Raw genomic sequence first — 22584 nt, forward strand, 5'->3', positions numbered from 1 at the left:
TTTAAAATTTTATTTATTTTTTTATTTTAGTATGTAAGATATCATCCCTCACTATTACCTATTGCCCACAACTGTGTGGCAGATTGTAATATCTATCAATAAATAAATCTATCAATATAAAAAAAAATATATATATTTTCTGAAAGGAACTAACTAATTTTTTTTTTACTTAACAGAACTCAAAATTAGATTTTTTTGTGTCATTGGAACAATCGCCATTTTTGAAGGTAGCTTAATCTGTCTGGTAGACTCTCATTTCTTTATCAGAAATGCAATAAAGATTAAAAAACTTGCTATCAATGTTTTCATAAAATAATTTCGATTTTTTTGCACTGTGTCTTGGACTAAATTGACAGACTAAAGCAATGGCATTTCAGTACCAACTAGATATGATATCCTGATTTTTAGCCTCATTGCACTTTGTACGTTTGCTAAGGTGAACTCCGCTCCGGAAACTCGATTTAAATTAGAAAAGAACATTCACTATGAGTTTATTTACAATTTCAGTAGACAGATGAGAGTTAGCTACGGCCACACTATTGTGTAATCTGTTTGGAAGGTTTCGTTTCTGCGTTGCGTTTCTGGCACTCGTGTAAAATGGGCTTTACAAATTGCCGAGTTACACTTAGCTCAATTGAAGAGCTAGAATAAAGACCACCTAAGGAAACTCGCTGTGGGATAACCCCTGGGTTCCAAAGCCACTACCACTATCCTTTCCCTGCGGGGGGCTCATATTACCCCAAGACTGACCAGGGGCCAAGTATCACTGAGAGAAATCACGTGGAGAGATCGAATCGAAAGAAAGTAATTTTGCTTCCTGAAAGATGGTCTGCTACATCCCTGCAGATTTCACCGTTTAAGGGACGATGTGTTTTCAACTCCCGCAAATTATTTTCGTTACGGAAAATTCAGTTCAAATTATCTGTAACATTTCTTGTTACTGGTGTGTTTCAGCCTCTCTTAGTCGAAGATATCGATTTCGTGATTAATGTTTATTTGAAGTTCATATCAGTAAGTAAATAAGACGTAATGGGCTATTATTAACTGACTATTTTTATCCCTATTATAAAATTGAATAAACGCAAACTATTTTGTATGGAACTGTTGTAGAAATGATTGCTTTAAATTTCAAACATATAATTTCAATATCCAGTCCTAACGACTGACGTGTTCTATGCTATGAAAAAAAATATTTTCGGCGTTTTACGATTTTAGGTGATTAACGTTGATGACTCTGTAAACTGTAATCCCTTTAAACTACAAAAAAAATATATACAAATTCATTAGGAGATGGTCTGGGTTGCGCTCAAGAAAAACAAAAATATTTTTCTTCTATTTATTAATGGCCTACATTGTGGATCAAAACATTATCCATTAAAAAATAATGAAAACTATTGTCCTTACCGCAGCCCTAAGCATCTAATGCACATACGGTCAGTCATCTATAAATAAATAAAATAATCAATTGATCAAATTAAATGTAAACAATATTCGTTGAAAATAAATTCCATTAAAATCAATAATGTTGAATTTGTTAAAAAATAATAATTTTAATGTTCCACAGTTTGAAATAAATTTATTTAGCGCGTTGTTTTAATTTTAATGAAATGAAAAAAAAAAAAATACTAGTAGTTCTCATCAGGTGGAGCATTTGAGGTAATATCCGATTTCCACGTAAAGTAAAAATTAAATCTTTACAGCTACAACCCATGAAGGGTTAGGAGTGCAGTACTTCGTAAGGAAGTGCTGTTACTACACTAACTGTTGTACAAGGAGGTGATTTAGACCGAATCACGAGTTACCAACTTTATGAGGCTGGGTGGACCACGGAGGGCTGATTCGCGGCTACAATAAAACAGAAAATAATCATTTGCCGCAACTTGATTCGAACCTGAGTCCTTGGAGTTTGTATCACAGTGCCGTACCAATGGCTACCTAACCCAATACAAAAATTATAAATTATTATTATATTAATGAATTAATTACTGAAAATTGTTACAACTATTTTGTTCCTTAGTATTAATGAGTACTTTCTAGACGATATCATTTTGAATTAATCCTATATAAAGTTTTAAGGTCCATCTGTTAAAAGAAAATTGGATTTTAGCTTATTCAAGTTTTGAGTGCTAAATCATACTTTTCTCGATCTTTTACGATATTTTAAGTGGTTGTTCCTCCTTCGCGTCACAGGTGTTAACATATTTTTTATGTTATTGGATGTTATAGTGCTTGTGCTTTATTTTTTGTAACAAGTCTTTAACTCTTACCACTATCACTTCAGTTTAGATCCAAGCACGCAGAAGAGTACACAATTCTCTTCACACAAAAAAATTTTCTAAAAGAAAGATGGTCTGGGTGCGGTGAAAGAAAAAAGAAACTCAAATAATCATAAAACTAAATTATGAGCCAGTGTTTCAAAAATCACCTCCTATAGCATTAAAAGTAGGCCTTTAATTTTAATTAATTTAATTTCAAGGCTCACAAGAGCGAATGAAATAAATATGCTACTAGATAATTTTAAAATATATGACATTTAAAAACATATTTACTTATTGTGTATAGTATAATAAATTTATTTAAGTGCAGAAGATTAAAACAGTGCTTTCCGAAGTTTGTGATAGTGGAGAACTAAAAAAAAAAAACTATAAAACTATAAGTGATTGGTAAAAAAGTAATTGGTAAATTATTGATGTCATGTTTTACCTAATTCTGAAGGGGGCGAATTTGATGATCAAAACCAAATAAATTATCTAACTATTATCCATAATTATTAAATTAAAAAATTTTCAATACGCCATAATCACTTAGTTTATAAATTAATATTTTGCAATACTGGTTCACTATAGACAATATGATTCAATATAGACATAAATCTCTTAGATGGTTATCATAGTTTCTTTAAAAAAATTAAATTAAATTAATAATAAACCTTAAATTGTGATAAAATTTCTAAATAATTTTCCAACCAACATGTTAAGTTCGATTACTTATAGAGAAATTAGATATTTTTGTCTAGTTTAAAAGATACCAGCGGAAACGATTTATTCTGACAAGGAAAGGCTGTGCACGTGGGATCACCGATTTCAAGGAAACTTTCTATGGTGATAAGAGACCGACAAATATTCCACATGTGTTGAGGGTTATTGCCAATGCGCGCTAGAAGCCTAGTAAAAAATATTACGAATGATTTTAGAAATTTTTCTTATTATCGTATGCCACCTTTGCCGTGCATATATTCAATGATTATTATATACCTTCTTCTTCTTTCACATCCTCCTTAAGTGCCTTTCAGCGTGGGGGAGTCCCTAACCACTTGGTCCACACATCTCGGTCCATGGAAAGAATGTTCATCTGAGCCAGCGTTTTTCCTCTTTCCATACCTATTCGTTGGATATGCTCCATATAGCTCCTTCTAGGTCTGCTCGTGGTCTCCTACCAGTCGGCCTTGCCTCCATACATTTTCTTGGCACTCTGTCTTCCCCCATTCTACAGACGAGTCCATTCCATCAGAGCTGTCGGTGTTCAATCACTGATTTTACTGAGTGGATCTGAAGTTCTTCTCTTATTCTTTCATTTCATATCATATATTTCCTAATTTTGCTCAATATTCTTGGATCAATAGTCTTGGGTCAACCAACTTTCACTGCCATGTAATAGTGTTGAAAGATATATTGCTTTTAAGATATGGAGCTTGATATCCTTTCCTACCTTTATTAGGTACTTTATTTTTGATATTTATTTTTTTCGTGTACAGTAAGAAAAAAAGATTGTTGATTATATTAAATTAATATAAGTGTATACAAAATTGCCTAAAACATAGTTGCACCCAGAAGACGAAAACATCTTTTTTTTTTTTCCAAAAATCAAGTCAGAATCGTTCTTAGCATCTTTTGAAACCCTCAAATACGAATCAAAAATTTTTGGAGTATGATGTTTTCTTCCGTTATCCCACCTTCACGAAATAAATTCATAAATCCTCACAATATTGTATAAATCCTATGTAACTCCTATTCATATGCATATGCCTGATTTTATGGCTTTATATTTTAGAAAAAGCAGTTGTAAATAATGAAAAATTCCTTAAACGTTTTATTTTTTACGAAGATACAGTTTATACTATTTCATGCCGTAAGCCCCTCCTAAGTTTCATGTATATTATTGGGATCGTCTTCAAATTATTGCGTTTTTTGTGATTTCAGAAAAAAAAAAAAAAGAAGGCAACCCAAAGAAGGCGAAAATTTTGAGTATAAAAATTTTATTTTCTGATTATTATAAAAACTTGTATTCCAGTTTTTTTTTTTGTGCGAAACCAGCATATCAACTTCATCAAAAAGTCAATTGATAGGTATATTATTGTTCATACTTATGTATCAGCTTCTTTTTATATATATGTAGAAAACATTAAATAAATCTGTATAATATTTCAAAATAAATTAATTTAATTTGTTTCTAGCTATTTGAGTCATGCGTATTATATTTAAATTATATATAGAAACAAACTTGTTCAACAACTTTTAATGCCACAATAATAGTTAAACAAATATCAATTACTAACAATTTCTCATACAAATTATTAAATCTATACAATGACGTCGAATTCCGCACGAAGTTATTACGAACTACTACCCGTTTCTTTTCTCAATTATTTTGACTTAACATAAATGAACTTGCTCTATAGAGGATATGAAAGTATTCCCAGTCGCTGAACTAATTGTTCCTGTGGCCGTTACGAGAGAAAAGAAGTTGATGCCTTACATAGAAGTGAAACAGAGGTTACATTGCCTGTCAGTTTCTCTACGGAATTCTGCAGAAATGTTGCTTCTACTTGTTAATTAGTGAGCGAAAGTTGTGCCTTCCGCAGTAGGAAGCGAATCTCAACATTGGATCTCGAGTTGCATGTTCTTCTTGATCCTTCCGATTGCCCATTATTGGTTAAATACTTCGGAGTCAAATGAATTGTATTATTTCTGGTTTAACAGTTACATGCCTCTAATAAAGTCCACCTCATAATTTTTTTTAAATATTTATTTATTGACATTTACAACTTATTTACATAAAAATACACCTAGTAAATTGGATGTAAGATCAAATGGTATGATTCAGGCGTGTACCCGATTGGTAGCACAATAATATTTCTTTATTAGATCTCGAGGCCATATTTTTTCAGGCGTCTCGGAGGATTGTCAGGAATGATATCTGGTTCGGGCTTGAGTGGTTATATATGGAACATTAAGGCCTTTATAAATATGATTTTATTTGTTACAAAGTAAGGAGTATTGAGGATTTTACAAAGGATCGGATACGAGAGGAATTTGAAGGTTTAGTGGAGCCCCAAAGTTCAACTCCGTATGTCCATGTAGACCTTATTATAGCCATGTAGATCAGTCTTTTGTAATGGATTGGATATTTAGACAGTTTGTCTAGTAAGTGCCTACCTTATTTTAATCGTTTTTTATAATCAATTATTATTTTATTATATATCTTAAAATAAGTTGCATGATTTAAGGAAATTTATGTTATGTGGTTTTATTGGTTAAGCTTTACATTTCCAATGTTTCATGGGTTTTTACTATTTAGAAGATCTATTCTCACTATGTAATAGGTGAGTATTGTGATAGGGAAGTTTTCGAATTCCAGTTTTCGACAGAAATATACGTTTTGAGGTCAAATGAGTTCAAATAACCTAGTCTATTTATGAAAAATCTAATTCAAAAACGGTGTCGTAGGAAACTGAAATTAGTGATATTTTGGACATGTGAATTCCTGGAATGTTACAGCAACTGTTACTGTTAAAATCGACTTAACGGAATTAACACATGCGTAAATGATATTACAAATTTTTGCGATATTATCTAAAACGGCTCTATTGATTTGAATTAAACTAGACATATCGAGTAGTCTTTTGTACAATCACTTTTGTACAGTCGAATAGTCTTTTGCGTCAGCTAAGTATTATCCTCATTATAATAGTTTTTCAAAGCGCTTAAATGTTGAATATTCAAAAAATCTTCTGAAGTTTTTGATTTTATTTATTTGAAATAATTAACCATCTCTCATTGTTAGCAGTATTAGAGAGAATTGATAAATATGAACTATGAAAGAGTTTGATAATTAACAAAAGGCAAAAAAAAGGGTTTTTACCGGACTGGCCAAGACAAAGGTTAAGACTGACTGCGAAGTTGGAAATAGCCGAAAGTAAGCGAAGCGTTTGTTAACAATTAATAGTTTTCTTCTATTATTTTGGTACATTTATTGACCACCACCCAGACTATTTTCCAACAACATAATACTTTCTCATTTGAAGTAAATAATAATTAATCGAATTGTATTATTTAATTTATCTACTGAATATAAAAGTCCAGGTTTTGTGTTTGCTATCTTAATTTTTTTTTTGTAATATTTTGAGAAAGTCATACCTTAACACTAAGGATTTTTCTTCTATGTTAATGAACGGTAGAAAATACCTGATCAGGCATCATTTTGGAATGAAAAGGCTGACGGTAATGAAGAGTTCCGAGGATCATCGTCGAGTGATCTATGATTTTGGTTCCTAACTTAAAAAAACAAAACAAAAAAAAAATAATAGTTCGTGCTATCGAGAGTTGCACATCACTAGCACTTCTCTATTTATTAGGATTTGGCAAGTGTCTGGTGCTTATTGGATTTAGTATAAAAAATAATGGAATCTTTTGGAATTAAAAGCAACTAATTGCCTTCTTTTTTTCTTGGCTGACGATTTAAGAGTTATATTAAAATGTTTCAAAGTTCTAACTAAATTGTATCATTTATGAAAATCTTACTGAACATATACTTCTTTCCCTTCTCTGTTTTAAGTTTACATAGTATTTTCAATAACTATATAGCGAAAATAAAATTTGTATTGTAATTAAGGAGTGAAAATCAAAATTTATTTCTCACTCGCACTTTAGACTGATTTTTTTTTCAATTGTTATTCAGAATTAAATTATTAAACTCTCGCTGTTAAATTATAAACATGCTACTGCACAGTAAAATTCTTTCACAACGTAGGTGATGAGCATCTCCAAGGTTAGACAAGACAACGATTAAGATAAAAAGAAGACTCCTTCATATTACAATGCATACATTACGGCTGGTTAAATACGAAGGCAAAACTTCCAACTTCAACTATTTTACTGGCAACAGTATAAAGTAATGTAAAAAAAATCTTATCTATTAATCCCCAAAATCTAAATCTAAAATCTTATTTTTGCTGGCTGTTCTAGTGAACGGAGTATTCACTAGGAGTAGTGAAGATGCACAAATTGTGACATGATTTCCTAGAAGAAATTATGAGGTTTAAGGTGCATGAATATGGGACAGTGGTCCCGAAACGTTGTACCATGTGGTGATAATTTTAATAAAGAAATTTCATCAAATAGGAAGTCATTAACCTCAAAAGAAAATTTTTTTAAGAATTGACTCACCAAACTTCCTTTAGAGATAATCCTTATTTTTGCTATTATCTATAGTATTTTAATGCATACTTTATGGAACTAATCACGAAGGTTGAATATTAAATAAAATATTGTGTTTTTGCAATGTCATGAAACTCATTAGACTTTTAGAGTATAAAAGAGTAACGAATGTTTGTCAGGAGTACAGGGTTAGTGGTGAGGCTTTGACAAACAATGTTGATGTTTACTCTTACACTTTTAAACTATCTTTTGGAATCGTTAGTATTCTCTCATGTAAACCTTTTCACCATTTTTGTTCCTTTGTAATTGACCAAGAAAAAAAATTTAACCGATACAGGGGTTGTTTAGTACCTGCAACACATAATCATAGATTTTCTATTGATATGACTTAGTAATGAGGTCTATACAGTACCATAATTATAGTTTTTTCTGTTGATATAACTTAGAATTGGATATGGGATAGGGTCTATATAGGACCAGCAATGCCGCATACAGAGACATGCAGAAATGTACAGTTGTATTTAAACCAACTAAATTTCCTTTAAAAATCATTTGAAACAAATCCGTCATCTTAACCAATAAAATTGGTAAATCTGAAGCAAGGATTTGAGGTCATTTGAAATTAACACTTACAACAAAAGTATTGGATATGGAATTATTTTTGTTGTTTTTTCCTTAGTTTAAGTGCAGTAAGGCAGGGTTTCGAAAAATTCCAAATTGTTGTGGTTTAAAAAAAAATTGTTCTTCAACTTCAATAATTTATAACTTATTAATTAATTTGAGAACTACACATCACCTGGAACAATGGATGAACATTTAATAGGTATTTTAATTTTCTATAAAACAAAACCAATATCGTTTAAATCAGACTGAAATAAGCAATAGCAAAGATGGATAATGGAGGTTCTCCATATGTTGTGGTGTGCAATAAGGCTGGATTAAAAAAATCCGTCTGTTCAGGTGTTAAAAAAAATAATTTTTTTAATTACTTTTAAGCTATAAATCTGGGAGATTATGCGAGAGGTGGGGGTGGGTAGCTTAGTGGTAATGGACTGTGCTACTAACTCCAATGACCCGGATTCGAGTCCTAGCTGTGGCAGCTAATTCTATTGTGTTTCACTGTTCCCGTGAGTCAGCTATGCCGGTTTGGGAGCCCTCCCGGGTCCACCCAGCCTCATAATGTGGGTACTTCACTGTGTAAAAATCTTGTGGTCGAGCAGGACTCTGATCAAATCACCTCCTTGCACAACCGTTGGTATAGTGACAGTACTTCCCTACAAAGTATTGCCCTGACAACCGTGCTACAAAATAAAACCGTTTATGGGTTGTAGTGGAACATATTTAATTTTTAATATATAATTACTTAAATATATTTTTTAAATATAATTATAATATATATGTAATTATGAGAGATAGTTGACCGTGGATGACGTACGGGGAGAAGATGGTTGGGGGTGCGGTCAAAGTCATTAGGCGTTTGATTTTCAAGCTAACAGCCCTGAAGAAGGCTAGAAACTCTAGCCGAAACGTTGGCACAATAAAATAGGTTACACCAATTTATTTGTGTTTCTCTTTGACCGCACCCCCAACCATCTTCTCCTCGTATAATATATAAGAATTACTTAAATTCAAATAATTAATTTAAATCATTTAAAGTATATAAATATATACTTTGGATCCATCCATGTGTATTTAGTTAATATTCCGTGCAGGTTTCCTTGGAATCCTGTTTTGTCTTAACATCTTAAAGAAAAGATACCACTAATACATCTCCAAAACAAGGGTAATTAGATGAAATTAGTGATGATAGCTCTTCTTGCGCTGAATATATGATAATAATTAAGTGAATATAATAATTAATAGTAATTAATTATAAGTGGTTAAAAAATTATTTCTAAAACGAATTGGTAAAGGGTGATTAGAAAAGTACGAATGAGCCTCGCAACCAGTTAGTTGAGAAAGTGGGATTCGAACTTCAGTCCTTTTCAGACTACAATTATCCCTTTTCTTCAGAGGTAATGTAACTGCATAATGCCAAGCATTATTAAACGAGTCTTATAGTTCTAGTCTAGTCTGTATAAAGTCCTTTTGATCTTTGGCATATGCAGATTATTCTACGCACTTCCCCCACTAATATTGCTTGAAGTCAGACACTACCTGAGCGAGATTTAAAGTAATGAATCATAATAAATATATTAATCTGGGGATTTCGTTCTGTAGGATCGACTGAGTATGTTGGTCTGTCAATGCTCAACTACTTGCTTATTGGTTCTTTAATACAATCTTTAATGAATTGAGAGTAATTGCGAATAACTGTTTCTCTCTATTCTCATTCATTTTTCTATTATCGCCCATATAAAGAAACACTTATTCATTATTAAATAAAAAAGTAACTTGTATACATCTTTATATTTGTTAAAACAACCTCAAATCTAAGTAGTATTTTTGAAAGAAAACTTTAAAAAACAAACAAAACAAAACTGGCTCGATTATAAATATTTATTTGGTGAGGCCAACAATATAAAACATAAACATATAATAAAACAAAAGAGTTAATATAAAATAATTAATATAATACAAAATCAAAGGCCTTTTAGACAACAATAAATAAGCAAAACGAATGAAATGGTGAATATGAAATGAAAGAAAGAAATTTGCAAAATCAATAGATATATATTATTATATATTAAAATACTTGATGACGGTCCCGAAGAAAAGATTATCCATTCCGATAGACCAGAGGAGGAAGATACTTGCTGTGAAGATGTGTAGGTCACCGCTTCGTAGTTATGAACATCACTGCAACTCTCTAACTGGTCAACAGTCGGTGAGCCCACGTCTGTACTGGCTCTTTAATGCATTCCTTAAGTAAATTAATTATCACAATTGTTTTCATAAATGCAGTGGACTGTATTATATATTTATTACAATCAACAGTCAAGATGTGCAAAGACCAAAATGGCCACACTGGCACATAATGAGGGCAGACAAGGTCTGGCTGTTGTAATAATAAAAGTATACTTAAACCACAGGTCAAACTAATACGCAGACAGGGTTTGGTAATGCACTATAATAGTCACAAAAAACAATAAAAATGTCCAAATAATCACATAGCCTACGCAAACAGAGCTGGTAATGAATTATACTAGACTAATTAGCAGCAACTCACTTCTAAACCGTAGATCGTCCGCTTGTTGCTACGCGACGCTTTAGCAACTATTTAACAATCCCTAGCAACTGTTACTTTTACACTTAATCATTATAATACGAATATAAAATGCATATGTTTCTTTTTAAATAAACAAAAATTCTAAATAGAATAATAATTAATTATTAAACATGTCGTTACAATATTGTTAATATGTGATAGCTAGGATTATTTATTTTTAAACTAAAACTTCAAAGCAGTGATAAAAGGAAACAAAATTGTGTATACTTAGTAATGCAGGTCGGGTGTGTTCTTTTGTCACGTCTAAACCATTAGTTCTGACAAACACATGAGTTCACGTACGAGTGCCGCCTGGTAAACCGAATTTTAACTGAAAAACTCATGTTCTACGTTGGGTGAAGTCATATAGGAATAGTAAAATTTAAATAACAACGTAATTTCGTTATCGTTAGTATTAAGACAATAATCAATTGGTGTATTCTAATTTTATATTTTCTTTTAGATATATATATTAGATATATAAAAAATCCTCTCAAAACATTGATTGAGGAAAAATGTGAAAATATTTTGTATACGTCATTATTTTAAAAAAATATTGGAGTATTTGTTATTTAAGTGATTTATGTGAACAAAATTTCCTGGTTGACTTTTCTATTTAAAAGAATTTTAAAAAATGTTGACATTTCGACGTCTAAGTGTAGTGCCCTATTCAAACAGTTCTCAAAGTGAGAAAAATAGAAGAAAATTACTTTAAAATAAAAATACAATGTATCAAAGAATGGATAAATAAATGGATAAAACGGTTTTCACAAAACCTGCTTAGACTGACGTCCGTCCTCTTTGGATCCCATTCTTTAGTACACGGCATGGGCGTAGGCAGAGGGCAGCAGGGTAAGCCGCGGCTCCACCTAGATTTTAGGGACCCAAGAAAAAAAAAAGAAAGAAAATTTTGAACTTATTTGATAGATAGTTTCTTTCTATAATTAGAAAGGTAATGACAGGAAAGATGACGACTTCCAAAAAATCATCAGAGATAAGTGCAAAACTGACTTATATTTTCATTGTGCGAGCCATTGGTAAACCTTGTTGTTAGTGATTTAAATCCAGTCGTTTTATTTTCAATATGTTCATGGTACACGGCTTTATCTTTTGTTAAACTATTTGTATTCTAGCCATGTTAATGATCGTTAACAATTAATAACAAAGTTAATTACAACAACAATATACGTTTTGAAATATACAAGGATTAATTTGATCTCTAAGTAGGATGGTAAGTGAAAGTCGTGTGATGCCCTCACCATATCTTTAAAATAAATATTTACTTCTGTTAAGATCTTGGAATTTAGGATACACATGATAAGTTGTTACACAATGCTTACTGTTTACTACGTTTATTATGAACTAATGAGAATGTTATCAGTTATTAGCTTTACATTGTTAGCTTCTTCTTTGGAGGAATTGGAACAATTACATTTTGTGTAGAGTTTTGAATACCTATAGTTTGTTGTTTTTTTATTATAATTGTTGTTAATGTAATCTAGCATGATAATTATTACATACACCTTTCATATATATAATTTTATTTTATTTACTTATTGGTATTTACAACTGTATTTACATAAAAATACAACTAGTAAAACTGATGTAAGATTTAAAGAAACTAACCATTATTAGCGCTATAATTATATCTCTACATTAGCAGGTCCCATGGCCACCTCGTTTCAGGCGCCTCGGAGAAACTACTCGGTTTGGGTGGTTATAGAGTTTATAATGGAAGAATTGATATCTGGTTCGGGCTAGATCGGTTATGTATGGAACATTAAGGTCTTTATGGATGATTTGATGTGTGACAAAGAAGAAAGCACGAAGAATTTTAGGGATTGCATACGAGAGGAATTCGAAGGTTTAGTGGAGCCCCAAAGCTCAACTCCGTATATCCAGATAGGCCTTATTATAGTCATGTAGACCAGTATTTTGTAATGAATTGGAAGTTTAGACCGTTCGTCTAGTAAGTACTGTAATAGTCGAAATTGAAGTGCAGTTTTCCAGTCTTCAGACTTATATGTAACTGCTCATCGAACCGCAACCTTTGGTAGGTCTTTCCTTATCCGTTCCTCTTCCCTATGGAATTCTATTCCCTCCTTTATTCGTATTTCTATTCCCTTCTAATCTTCAAATCACGCATCTTCGACTACCTTCTGTCCATCCAATTCCGAAAGAATAACAATTGAAAGTTTCAAATAAGGTTTATATATTCTCTGTATTTTATGTTTCAGAATTTCGTTCATATTTGTAAATATGTGAATTAACAGAAATCGTACCTTTTGATTCATTATTTTTAGTTTAATTATATTTGATTTTGTTTTTATTTTTATTTATCATCAGAAGTGTTAGTCATCTTAACGTTTTATGATACGACATATGGTTTTATTTTATTTGTTCTATTCTTATTTTATATATTCTGTTAATTATTGTTGTTCATTTTTATCTTTTTAAATTCATTATTTCATTATATTTGATGACGTTTTATGAATTCATTTTTATTCTGTATTGTACTTTTATTATTCTCTCTATTTGTATGCCTGTATATTATTCTATGGGATTAATACCAGAATAATAAAGAAAATTATTATTATTGGTCGGTTGTTCTCGCTATTGCGGGTTGAGTATCTGAGGTAGAAGACCAACCACTTTCATATTGTTGTTGATTTATTTTATTTTTCAAATATTTAAAAATTTTCGCACTATACGTGCAGTGTCTAAGAGAACTGACTGTTGAGCCTCTCTTAGCACGTCTATAGGCACCCCCAGACCATTCATGCCTGCCACTGTTGATTTTGGTATGAGAGAGACCATTCGTTGATATTATGAATGGAGTAGTGGTAACACCTACCAATTTATATATTTCTTTCAATTCTATCGCAATTCTAGAGGCAAGTAAATGAAATTTAATCACTTGAAGTTACACTGAACTGACAAAAGTATCTACCAGACGGATTATTCGAGATGAACTAGACTCTCGTTATTATTTATATGGATATAACTCAAGTTGTATATGTTCTTCGTTCCCACATTCTATGAAACAAAAAAAAGTTTACGAAACTTGTTATAGAAATTCAGCTGATTCAATCCCAAATTCGCTGGTGATCAGTGATTAAGGCTAATTGAAAATATTCAAAGGCACGTATTCAATTTTTTAAAATTTTCAGCGAGGTGAAAATACAAATGAGAGTATTAATTAGAAAAAATCCTATCTTAACCTTGCAAGAGAAAGGGACTCGTTTGTTCAGTTTTGATAGGAAATATTTGGAGAAATCGATTCATTTCTCCCAAATGAAATTGAAAACGTAAAAAAACTTTATTTTTATTTTAAAGTTAAAATAAATTAATTCCTTAAAGATGTGATTAAAAAATGTCTAAATTTCTTCGAGGAAGCCTTACTCTTAATATTTTCCAAGTCGAATTCCACTTCTCTTCCACAAGCGCTTGGAGTGAATTATTTAATTTTAAACAAATCTGACAGATTTGTTTAGATTTCAAAGTAATGTAAATTTAGTTATACGATCTCACTTAGTTCTTATTCCTCGACTTTTAAGTCATAGTTGTGATAATAATGAATTAATGGAAAAAGTTTGTCGTTAAAATGTGAAGGGGATGGTCGCAATTGCTATAATAGTCAATTATTTATTTTCCGATGTTTCGCATCTCTTACCAGGGCTTCATCAAGGCTAAAAAAGATACAAAGCAACTAAACATATCTTGGCAATGTAAGATAATGAGATAAAAGTAAACTAAGCTGGGATTAAAAAATATGTAAATATAAGTGAATAATATTTATATTTGTTCATTTTCAAATTTATTTTTTTCGCTTATATTTATATAATTTTTAATCACACCTTAGTTTACTTCTTTGTATGTTATTATCTTTCATGAACAACATATTTTTTTCAATGTATCTTTTTTAGCTCTGATGAAGCCATGGAAAGTAGGGTCAATAAATAGTTGTTCACTATTTTCTATTCTTTTTGACCGCAATCCCACCCAACTCCATCATACTCAGAAAAATGTGATTAACCGTTTCTATGTATTATTCGTTATTAGATTTTCGATGGGTTGTACATTTTTCGTTTAGTAATCTAACCCTATTTTATTTTAACACTATTAGTGTATATTCTTTGTACTCTGCAAGCACTGTATCAAACCAAAACATTGTGAAAATCAAATTCTTCCCTACTTATCAAATATAATCCTCTTAATCTTGGGGGCGTTGTATACCGATCTCTCTGAAGAGGTGGTCAAATAAGTTATCTCAATTTCTGACTATTGCTCGAAATAGAACCAGCCCTTAACAATTTGGAACAACACAATTATTTCAGGAGATCGAATCTCTTTTAAGTGGTTACTGTTGGTAACCGAAAGCAATAAATTTGGATTAATTGACCTTCACAAAAATGAAATATAACTTTAGGTCAGAACTAGTTTGGTTTGTTAACAGTTTTGCTCGAACTGTATTTATCTGTTCTGTTTTTGGCAACAATAAACTTTTCTTTAAGTGGTTGAAGGTTTGTCTTGTTAAGCTATTAATGAAATCAATTACGTTTATTGGTATTGGTTGAGGAGTTAAATGTCATTTACCGTTTTTGGGATTTTGATCCGCTCGCAGATGCCATGGTAGAATTTTATATTTGTCATTTAAAATGAACATCCTTTTACTTATGAAAAAAAGTAGGTATATACTGTTTGTAGACTTGTGAAAGAGCCTTGAATGCCATACCCATCCACGAACTTTTGGCATCACTACGTTAATCAAATTCACCTCAAATAATTATGATTAGTACAAATAAAAACTGTTATTTTAAATCAAAAAGCAAGCTAACCAGTTTTCATTGTCTAAAAAAAATACGCTATTCAAAACAAAGAAGATGGCGTTCTTCCGAAGTGTTCGTTGAATTGTTTGTGTTGAGAACATAGATTGAATTTTTTCAACTTTTGTTGTTTCTATACAATAATTATAGAAAAAGAATAATCAAAGAAGAAATAGAAGAAAATAACAATTATCAATAAACTATTTACGTCGTAAATCATAGTAAGTAAAGCAGAGCGATTGTACTACAATCGACCAGTAAACATTGAAGATAGAAGAGAGGAAACGGGCATTCTTGATTTGGTTGGCCTAGTGAGAGGACGTCCGTCGGCTAGAAGCGGGAAGGACTGGAAGCCATTGTTGAGAGTTGGACATAGCATCATAGACAAGAAGATATAAAAAATCATCAATGGAACATTGTGTTATTGGTTAGTTTTGTTTCTATCTAGAATTTATTACATTTGTAAAATAGCTATTAATTAAGTTTAAGTGTTATTAGTAGTAAAGTGTCGTCTGTTTCTGATTGCCTAGAAACCCGCCCTGAGAAAAGAGTCTATTATGTTATAAAATTTAAATAAAATTCTATTTAATATTAAAATTTTTAATTTGAACCCAAGCTATCTTTTATATAGGAAACAAGTTAAAACTATTGAAATTCTTTTTATTTCATTTAATTAATTTTTTTAATTTTTACAATATATGGTTTTTATGTTATTTATCCTCATTGAAATAGTCTGACAGAGCTTGAATGCTGAATTTTCAGAAAATCTTCCTCTTAAGTAACTTTAATTTTGTTTATTAAAAAAAATAAAATAAACTGTTCTCATTGTTAGCAATAATAAGCATTAGATAAATACAACATATTAAAGAATTTTATGAATAAATAAGGGAGGGAATATAGAAACATCCTATTCTAACGGGAAAACCCGAGACCATCCGATCTTTTCCGATTGCATTCTTGCAATCATCTTTATCTTTTGTTAAACTGTTATGTTTATGGAAGGAACTAAATTTATATTAATTATCCCCCCATTTTTTTAATTGTTGATGTGAAAAACAATAAATCTTGTGTGAAGTCTAAATCTTCCTCCAGGTATCTGTTTGGTAAGGTTGGTATAATTTTATCTAAAATATACCTATAAAGATAAATTACCTCTATTGGATTACATTATTTATTTTTGATTTGTTAAACAACTTTTGCTACAATTTTAAAATGAAATTATTATTTATAATTTGGATGGAGTTTTAATTTTTTGATATTAAGGAATTATTTCAGGAATAAATGGGGTTTTATGAAGTTATTTTACAAATTTAAGTTTACATAAATTCAAACCAACATTCATAATTTTGAACAAAATACTATAAAAGTTTATAATATTTCAATAAAATCATTTGTTATTACTTTTAAATCTGAACTCAACAAGTAACCTGTGGTTAACCCTCCTTGGTTACAACCAATCTGTATTAACACTTTGAGAAATAAATATAACAATCTTTATGAATTTGGGGATAGCTCAATCAATTACTAATTTTTCATTAATTAATAATTAAAAATATCAAGCATACCATACCAACCTACTTAGTTTTAACAACTTATACTGTTGACTTTAACTTACATGATGATCATATCCTTGCTTTACTAGTTCATCAATCAGTCTTATCATAGCTAATCTTTTCGAGATTTTAAGTTCAAGGTTTTAAGTATGAGATAATTTTTTTTTTATTTTGTCTTAGCAAATCACAATGAGTCATAAGTTAAAACTATCATTGTAATATATTTTACTAGCCTTTATTTTGTGATAACCTACAACTTAACAGGATTAATGTTTTAACTTTCTGTTCAATATGTATATTTCATGATCCTGAGCACATAATATAAGTCATTTAATTATATTTGTATGTATTTTTTTTTTTTTTTATTGTTTCTTTTATAAAGTAAAAGGTATATAACTATTTTTTTTTTAAACTTCTTTACATTTGGCTTACTCCTGATCATTATCATGATTAGCAATCCTGGCCTTAAAAATTAGTCCTTCTGAAGAACTGTTACTTATTTCTTTGTAATTTAGATGAACTAAATATCACATGACATATCGCTATATTACATGAATAGGGGCTCATCTGACAAAAAAGTTTCAAGTTTATTTAGAATTAAATCTTTGGATATATTCCAAAGATAGTAGTGAATACTGTGGTTACTTTATTTTCCGAGATGGTCCTACATACTTTTCTAAAGCTATTAGAGTTGTTACAAATTATTCCAGTCTATGGTACAATATATGCAATATTCCAAACAAACAATTTTTTTTCAGATGTGCCACTATTTAAGGAAAGCAGTGATATGACAAAAATAAGCTATATATGTCAAATTATTTATTTCATTGTAATTAAAAAATTAATTTTTTTGCAGATGAGATGATCCTGTCTGAGGATGAGTCGATGCGGGAGAGACTCTGTGACCTAGAGAAGAAAGTATTATCTCAAGGTGAAGAATTAGCATGCCTTCGTTCCACACTAGCTGATGTTCTCCGGAGGATAGCTGCTTTAGAGATAGCCAAACCTCAGGCTAACAACAGAAGTTAGTATTCCATTGAATGTAGAAGACTAAGAATTTTTTATTTTTTAAAAGTAAATTTTTAAACTAACTAAAATTAAAAATATGTACATTAATTTTACTTTTTGTTTGTGAACATTTCATTCCTATTTTCACTAGAAATATCAGTTTTTAAATTATCATTTTTTTAATCTGTTTATAAAGTATAACTAATTCTTTAGTTTCTTAAATCATTAAATTTGTTCGAAATATTTTTGAACCATTCTGTGGATATGAGTATATGGTTGATCGAGAGATAATTATTATGATTATTTCTGAATAGTTCCCTTCAATCCAAAAAAAAAAAAAATGAAGAATTATTTTATCTGTCTACAAGGGCATAATTTGATATTTGAGAATCGAACCTACTTTTAATTGGACTATGTAGATAATAATTTGGCTCTCTCATTACGTGTTTCATTGAAACACACAAAGCTATTTTTTATTTTAAATATAAGAAGATGGTCAGAGTTGCGGTCAAAAAAAGAACAAATAGTTTATAACTATTTTAATGTCCAACTATTTAAATTTTTACGGTCAACTATATATACATATATATATTTTTTTTTCCTTACCACTGCCAGAGATTGTAAGTAAAGTGTTTTAATTGGATACATTTTATTTTATCTGGCCTCCTGAGTCCAAAAAACCCATTTCTTTGGTCATCGATTTGTGTTGACTGTCTATCTACACTAACACAAAAACGAATCGACTGATTCCATTATACCTTCTTTTTTTTTTTTTTATTTTGTTGGGTGAAAACCTTCTACACATGTGTTATGTTGTAAAACAAAGCTATAAGTATCAGTAAATATGCTTTGATTTTTTTTTTTTTAAATATGTTTGGACATTTTCTTCAAAACAACTCAAACAATTTTGATAAAATTTTGTCCAAAGTCTTCTTCTGGAAAGTTATATAAATTTTAATACCTCAAAAAGTGTATATTTTATGGAAAATTCTATATTATAACTTGAACGATAATTAAATTAAATACATTAAACCAACCATCTAAATCAGACCAGTATTAGCAAAGATATGGATTATTAGACTTCCTATTCATGTTTAATATTTCCAGTTGCTCAGCAACCATAAATCTCCTGGAACAATCCAAATGCACTAGAATTATTAAATTTTCTTTCTACAAACCAAAAATTAAATTTTTGTATGGAACTTAGCACACAAAGCAGAAAGGATAATTTTGTGAGATCAGATGTTTTAATTTCCTCCTGATCCTGATGAAGTTCATCTGGGCCCTGTTTCATAATAAAGTACAAACTAATACTATTAGTCTTGTCGATTTAACTTAATACAATTACACTGACTTGTACAACAGTAACTTGTTCTTTAGTACTTTTTAACTCCTATAATATCACTAATAGTCCTCCCTATTATGAAAAGATATAAGTATTAGTTTAATTACCACAGTGTTTCTATACTTGTACTATGAACCAATACTATTAGCTTTCATTATGAAACAGGGCCCTGGTGAGCTTAAATGAAAGATAAACAATAATTAATTTTTTGTTTATAAACATTTATAAACAGAGTCACATCAGTTTTATGAAATATCACTTATACCAGGGCATTCAAAAAGTCCTGTCGTTTTTCGTTTGTTAGTTGTTTATTTTGATTCTAGAGTGTTTGCTAATTAATTCCGTTCAATACAACTTTCATCCATGTAAACACAAATGTTTATACTTTATGAATAGGAGGCTAAGGAGGATTAATTTAATGCAGTCACCATCCAACTGTCTAGTTAAAATGATTCCAGTTGAAACTCAAATTTTGCTCTATGAGTTTAAACTTGGCTCAAAAGCTGCTGAAACTGCTAGAAAAATATGCTCCGTGTTTGGGGAAGATGTGCTGTCTGAGCGGAAGGCACAATTTTGGTTTTCAAAATTTCGTGGAGGCGACGAGACACTAGAAGACGAGGCACGCTCAGGTCGACCAACTGTAGTTGATAAGGAGGACGTTCGAAGAGTAGTAGAGTTGGATCCGCGTCAAAGTTGTTCAGAGATAGCCTCTCAACTTAATATCTCAGCCACCACTGCCTGGAATTACCTTAAAGAACTGGGAAAAGTGAAAAAACTGGATAAATGGATTCCTCATAAGCTTTCAGATGCCAATATGCTTGTTCGCTTGACAACTGCATCTTCGTTAACTTCCCGCTTGAAAGTCGAACCCTTTTTGAATCGAATCATCACCTGTGATGAGAAATGGGTGTTGTACAACAACTTCAGACGATCATATCAGTGGTTGTCGGCAGATGAGAAACCTAAACAATTTCCAAAACCAGATCTCCATCCAAAGAAAGTTTTGCTCATTGTTTTCTGGACAGCCAAAGGTATAGTGCATTTTGAGATTCTGAATCAAGGGCAAACCATCACTGCAGAAGTATACTGCAATATACTGGACCATTGCCAATCCAAGCTTAAGACTTTTGATCCCTGCTTAGTCAACAGAAGAAGACCTTTGCTTCTTCAAGACAACGCTCGACCACACACCGCCAAATTGACCAGGGAAAAATTGACAGAAATAGGCTGGGAAGTTTTGCCTCACCCACCATATTCCCCTGACCTGTCACCCACTGATTATCACCTATTCAGAGATCTCGACAACAATCTGAGACAAAAATGTTTTCAAGACCGTGACAACCTAATTCACGAACTGACCACTTATTTTTGCAGTAAAAATCAACAGTTTTTTAAGGAAGGAATTTGGGCTTTACCATCTCGTTGGGAGAAGGTTACCGACTGTAACGGTGGATATTTTGATGAATAAAGGTGATTATTTGAAAATATTTATTTATTTATAATTTCCCCCAAAAAAAGACAGGACTTTTTGAATGACCTGGTATGTTACATTAGTCTATATTTTTATGGTACTGTTATGAAATCATTATAATGAATCTTTCTTTCATAAACCAGTTCTATAAACTTTTTATATTTTTTTTTACAGGCAGTCCGGGAAACAGTCCTCGAGAAAACACAGGATTGAGGTACCGTAATGCTAGGGACGTGCCAAATGGAAGAGAACCTGTCAGAAGAGTTCAAAGTTCTACGCCAACATCACTACCTCATAGGTATATAAATTTAAACCCTGAGTACTTGTAACTTGGAAACATTAAAAATTATCTTACAAAGTATTGGTTTGCCCCTGCAGGTAGTCATAAATTCCCTTTTCTATCAATTTATTAAATTATTGGTCTTACATAATTACAAAATTATGGTTTTTTTTATTTTCAAAATGGATAACCTGTTATTGTGTTGTCCTGACCATAACAGCAGTGTCAAGAATCATTTGTGAAACCACACCGATCTAGGCCCTCTGGCATCTTCATCCAAACTCAGCCATTACTTCCTCATCTCTTTTTTTGAAGATTTCTGTTAATTTTTTGAAAGATACATCTCAAATTTTATTTTTTATTTTTTTACCTTTTTTGACCACCACCCAGAACATCTTCCTACAATCATCACATAGGTCAACTAATAGTCTTAAAAAAAAAAACTATTGATAGACTACTTCATAAAGCTTCTTTCAAGAAGAAGAACAAGAAAAAGATACCAACCGAGACATATTATGAACTGATTTCCCATTTTTTCTTTGTTTGATTTAATAAGTTGAAAGTAAATATGTATACAATCATCTTAACGCCAGTAAATAAGGTTTCTTTTAAAAGAACTGTCTATATTCTGCCAATTATTATTTTTATAATTATGCCAATTATTATTATAAGGTTTTTAAATTACTTTTTTCCTACACATTCAACTGTGTAAAGGATAGTTTTACTTCAATTTTTTGAAGATTTTTAGACCGACAAGGGTTACACTAAATTTTGTTAGATCAACAACTTTGCCGCAGCTGAAGAGTTTGAGAATCTCTATTCTGTTAGTTATGAAATGCAAGGCTAATGCATTTACCCCCTCCATTTTTGATAAACTACTAAAGTCTATTATTTTTGGTGAGAAATTTGACAAAAATGCTAAATTACTAGAAAACATGGGGTGATGGGGCAATCAGGTGACCTGATTATGTGAATAAAGTAAATTGTAACATTTATAATTTTAACATCTACTTTCTAGAGTAGTAAATATTATAATATCTTAAGACTAAGTTGATTAGCTTTGTAAGATTAAGCTGAATGTAATGGAATGTAAGCTGAAATATGGAATTGAATGATGATGAGAGATAGTAGAGCGTGGATAAATTATATGAGGAGAAGATGGTTAGGGGTTGCGGTCAAATTATAACACAAATAAGTTATTTAAACTTATTTGTGTTGTATTTTGATTGCATCCCACAACCATCTTCATATTGAATAGAATGTTTACAATAAAAATTTCAAAAGGTCAAAAGAATATATTGGAATAAAAATGTTTATTAAAAGTTTTTATTAGTAAATTGAACTTGGGATTAATGTGGTTCTATTAATCTAATTTTACTGATATTATATACAAAATAAATCAACTTATTTTTTGAAAAATAGATGATACTTTTTTCTTAATAAAATATTAATTTTTA

General features: G+C 30.8%; 1 protein-coding gene across 5 annotated transcripts in view; it reads left to right on the plus strand.

Moving 5' to 3' along the window:
• Positions 1-22584, plus strand: part of LOC106677752 (echinoderm microtubule-associated protein-like 2) — a 211255-nt gene that overhangs the window by 150077 nt on the left and 38594 nt on the right. For all 5 annotated transcript variants that reach the window (XM_014415850.3, XM_014415847.3, XM_014415848.3 and 2 more), the window contains 2 exons: positions 17880-18047; positions 21022-21145. In XM_014415850.3, coding sequence (XP_014271336.1) covers positions 17880-18047; positions 21022-21145 — 292 coding nt within the window. The remainder of the gene's footprint in view (positions 1-17879; positions 18048-21021; positions 21146-22584) is intronic.

The sequence above is a fragment of the Halyomorpha halys genome, unplaced genomic scaffold (genome assembly GCF_000696795.3).
Source record: "Halyomorpha halys isolate HHAL.00 unplaced genomic scaffold, Hhal_1.1 Scaffold107.1, whole genome shotgun sequence".
NCBI lineage: Eukaryota > Metazoa > Arthropoda > Insecta > Hemiptera > Pentatomidae > Halyomorpha > Halyomorpha halys.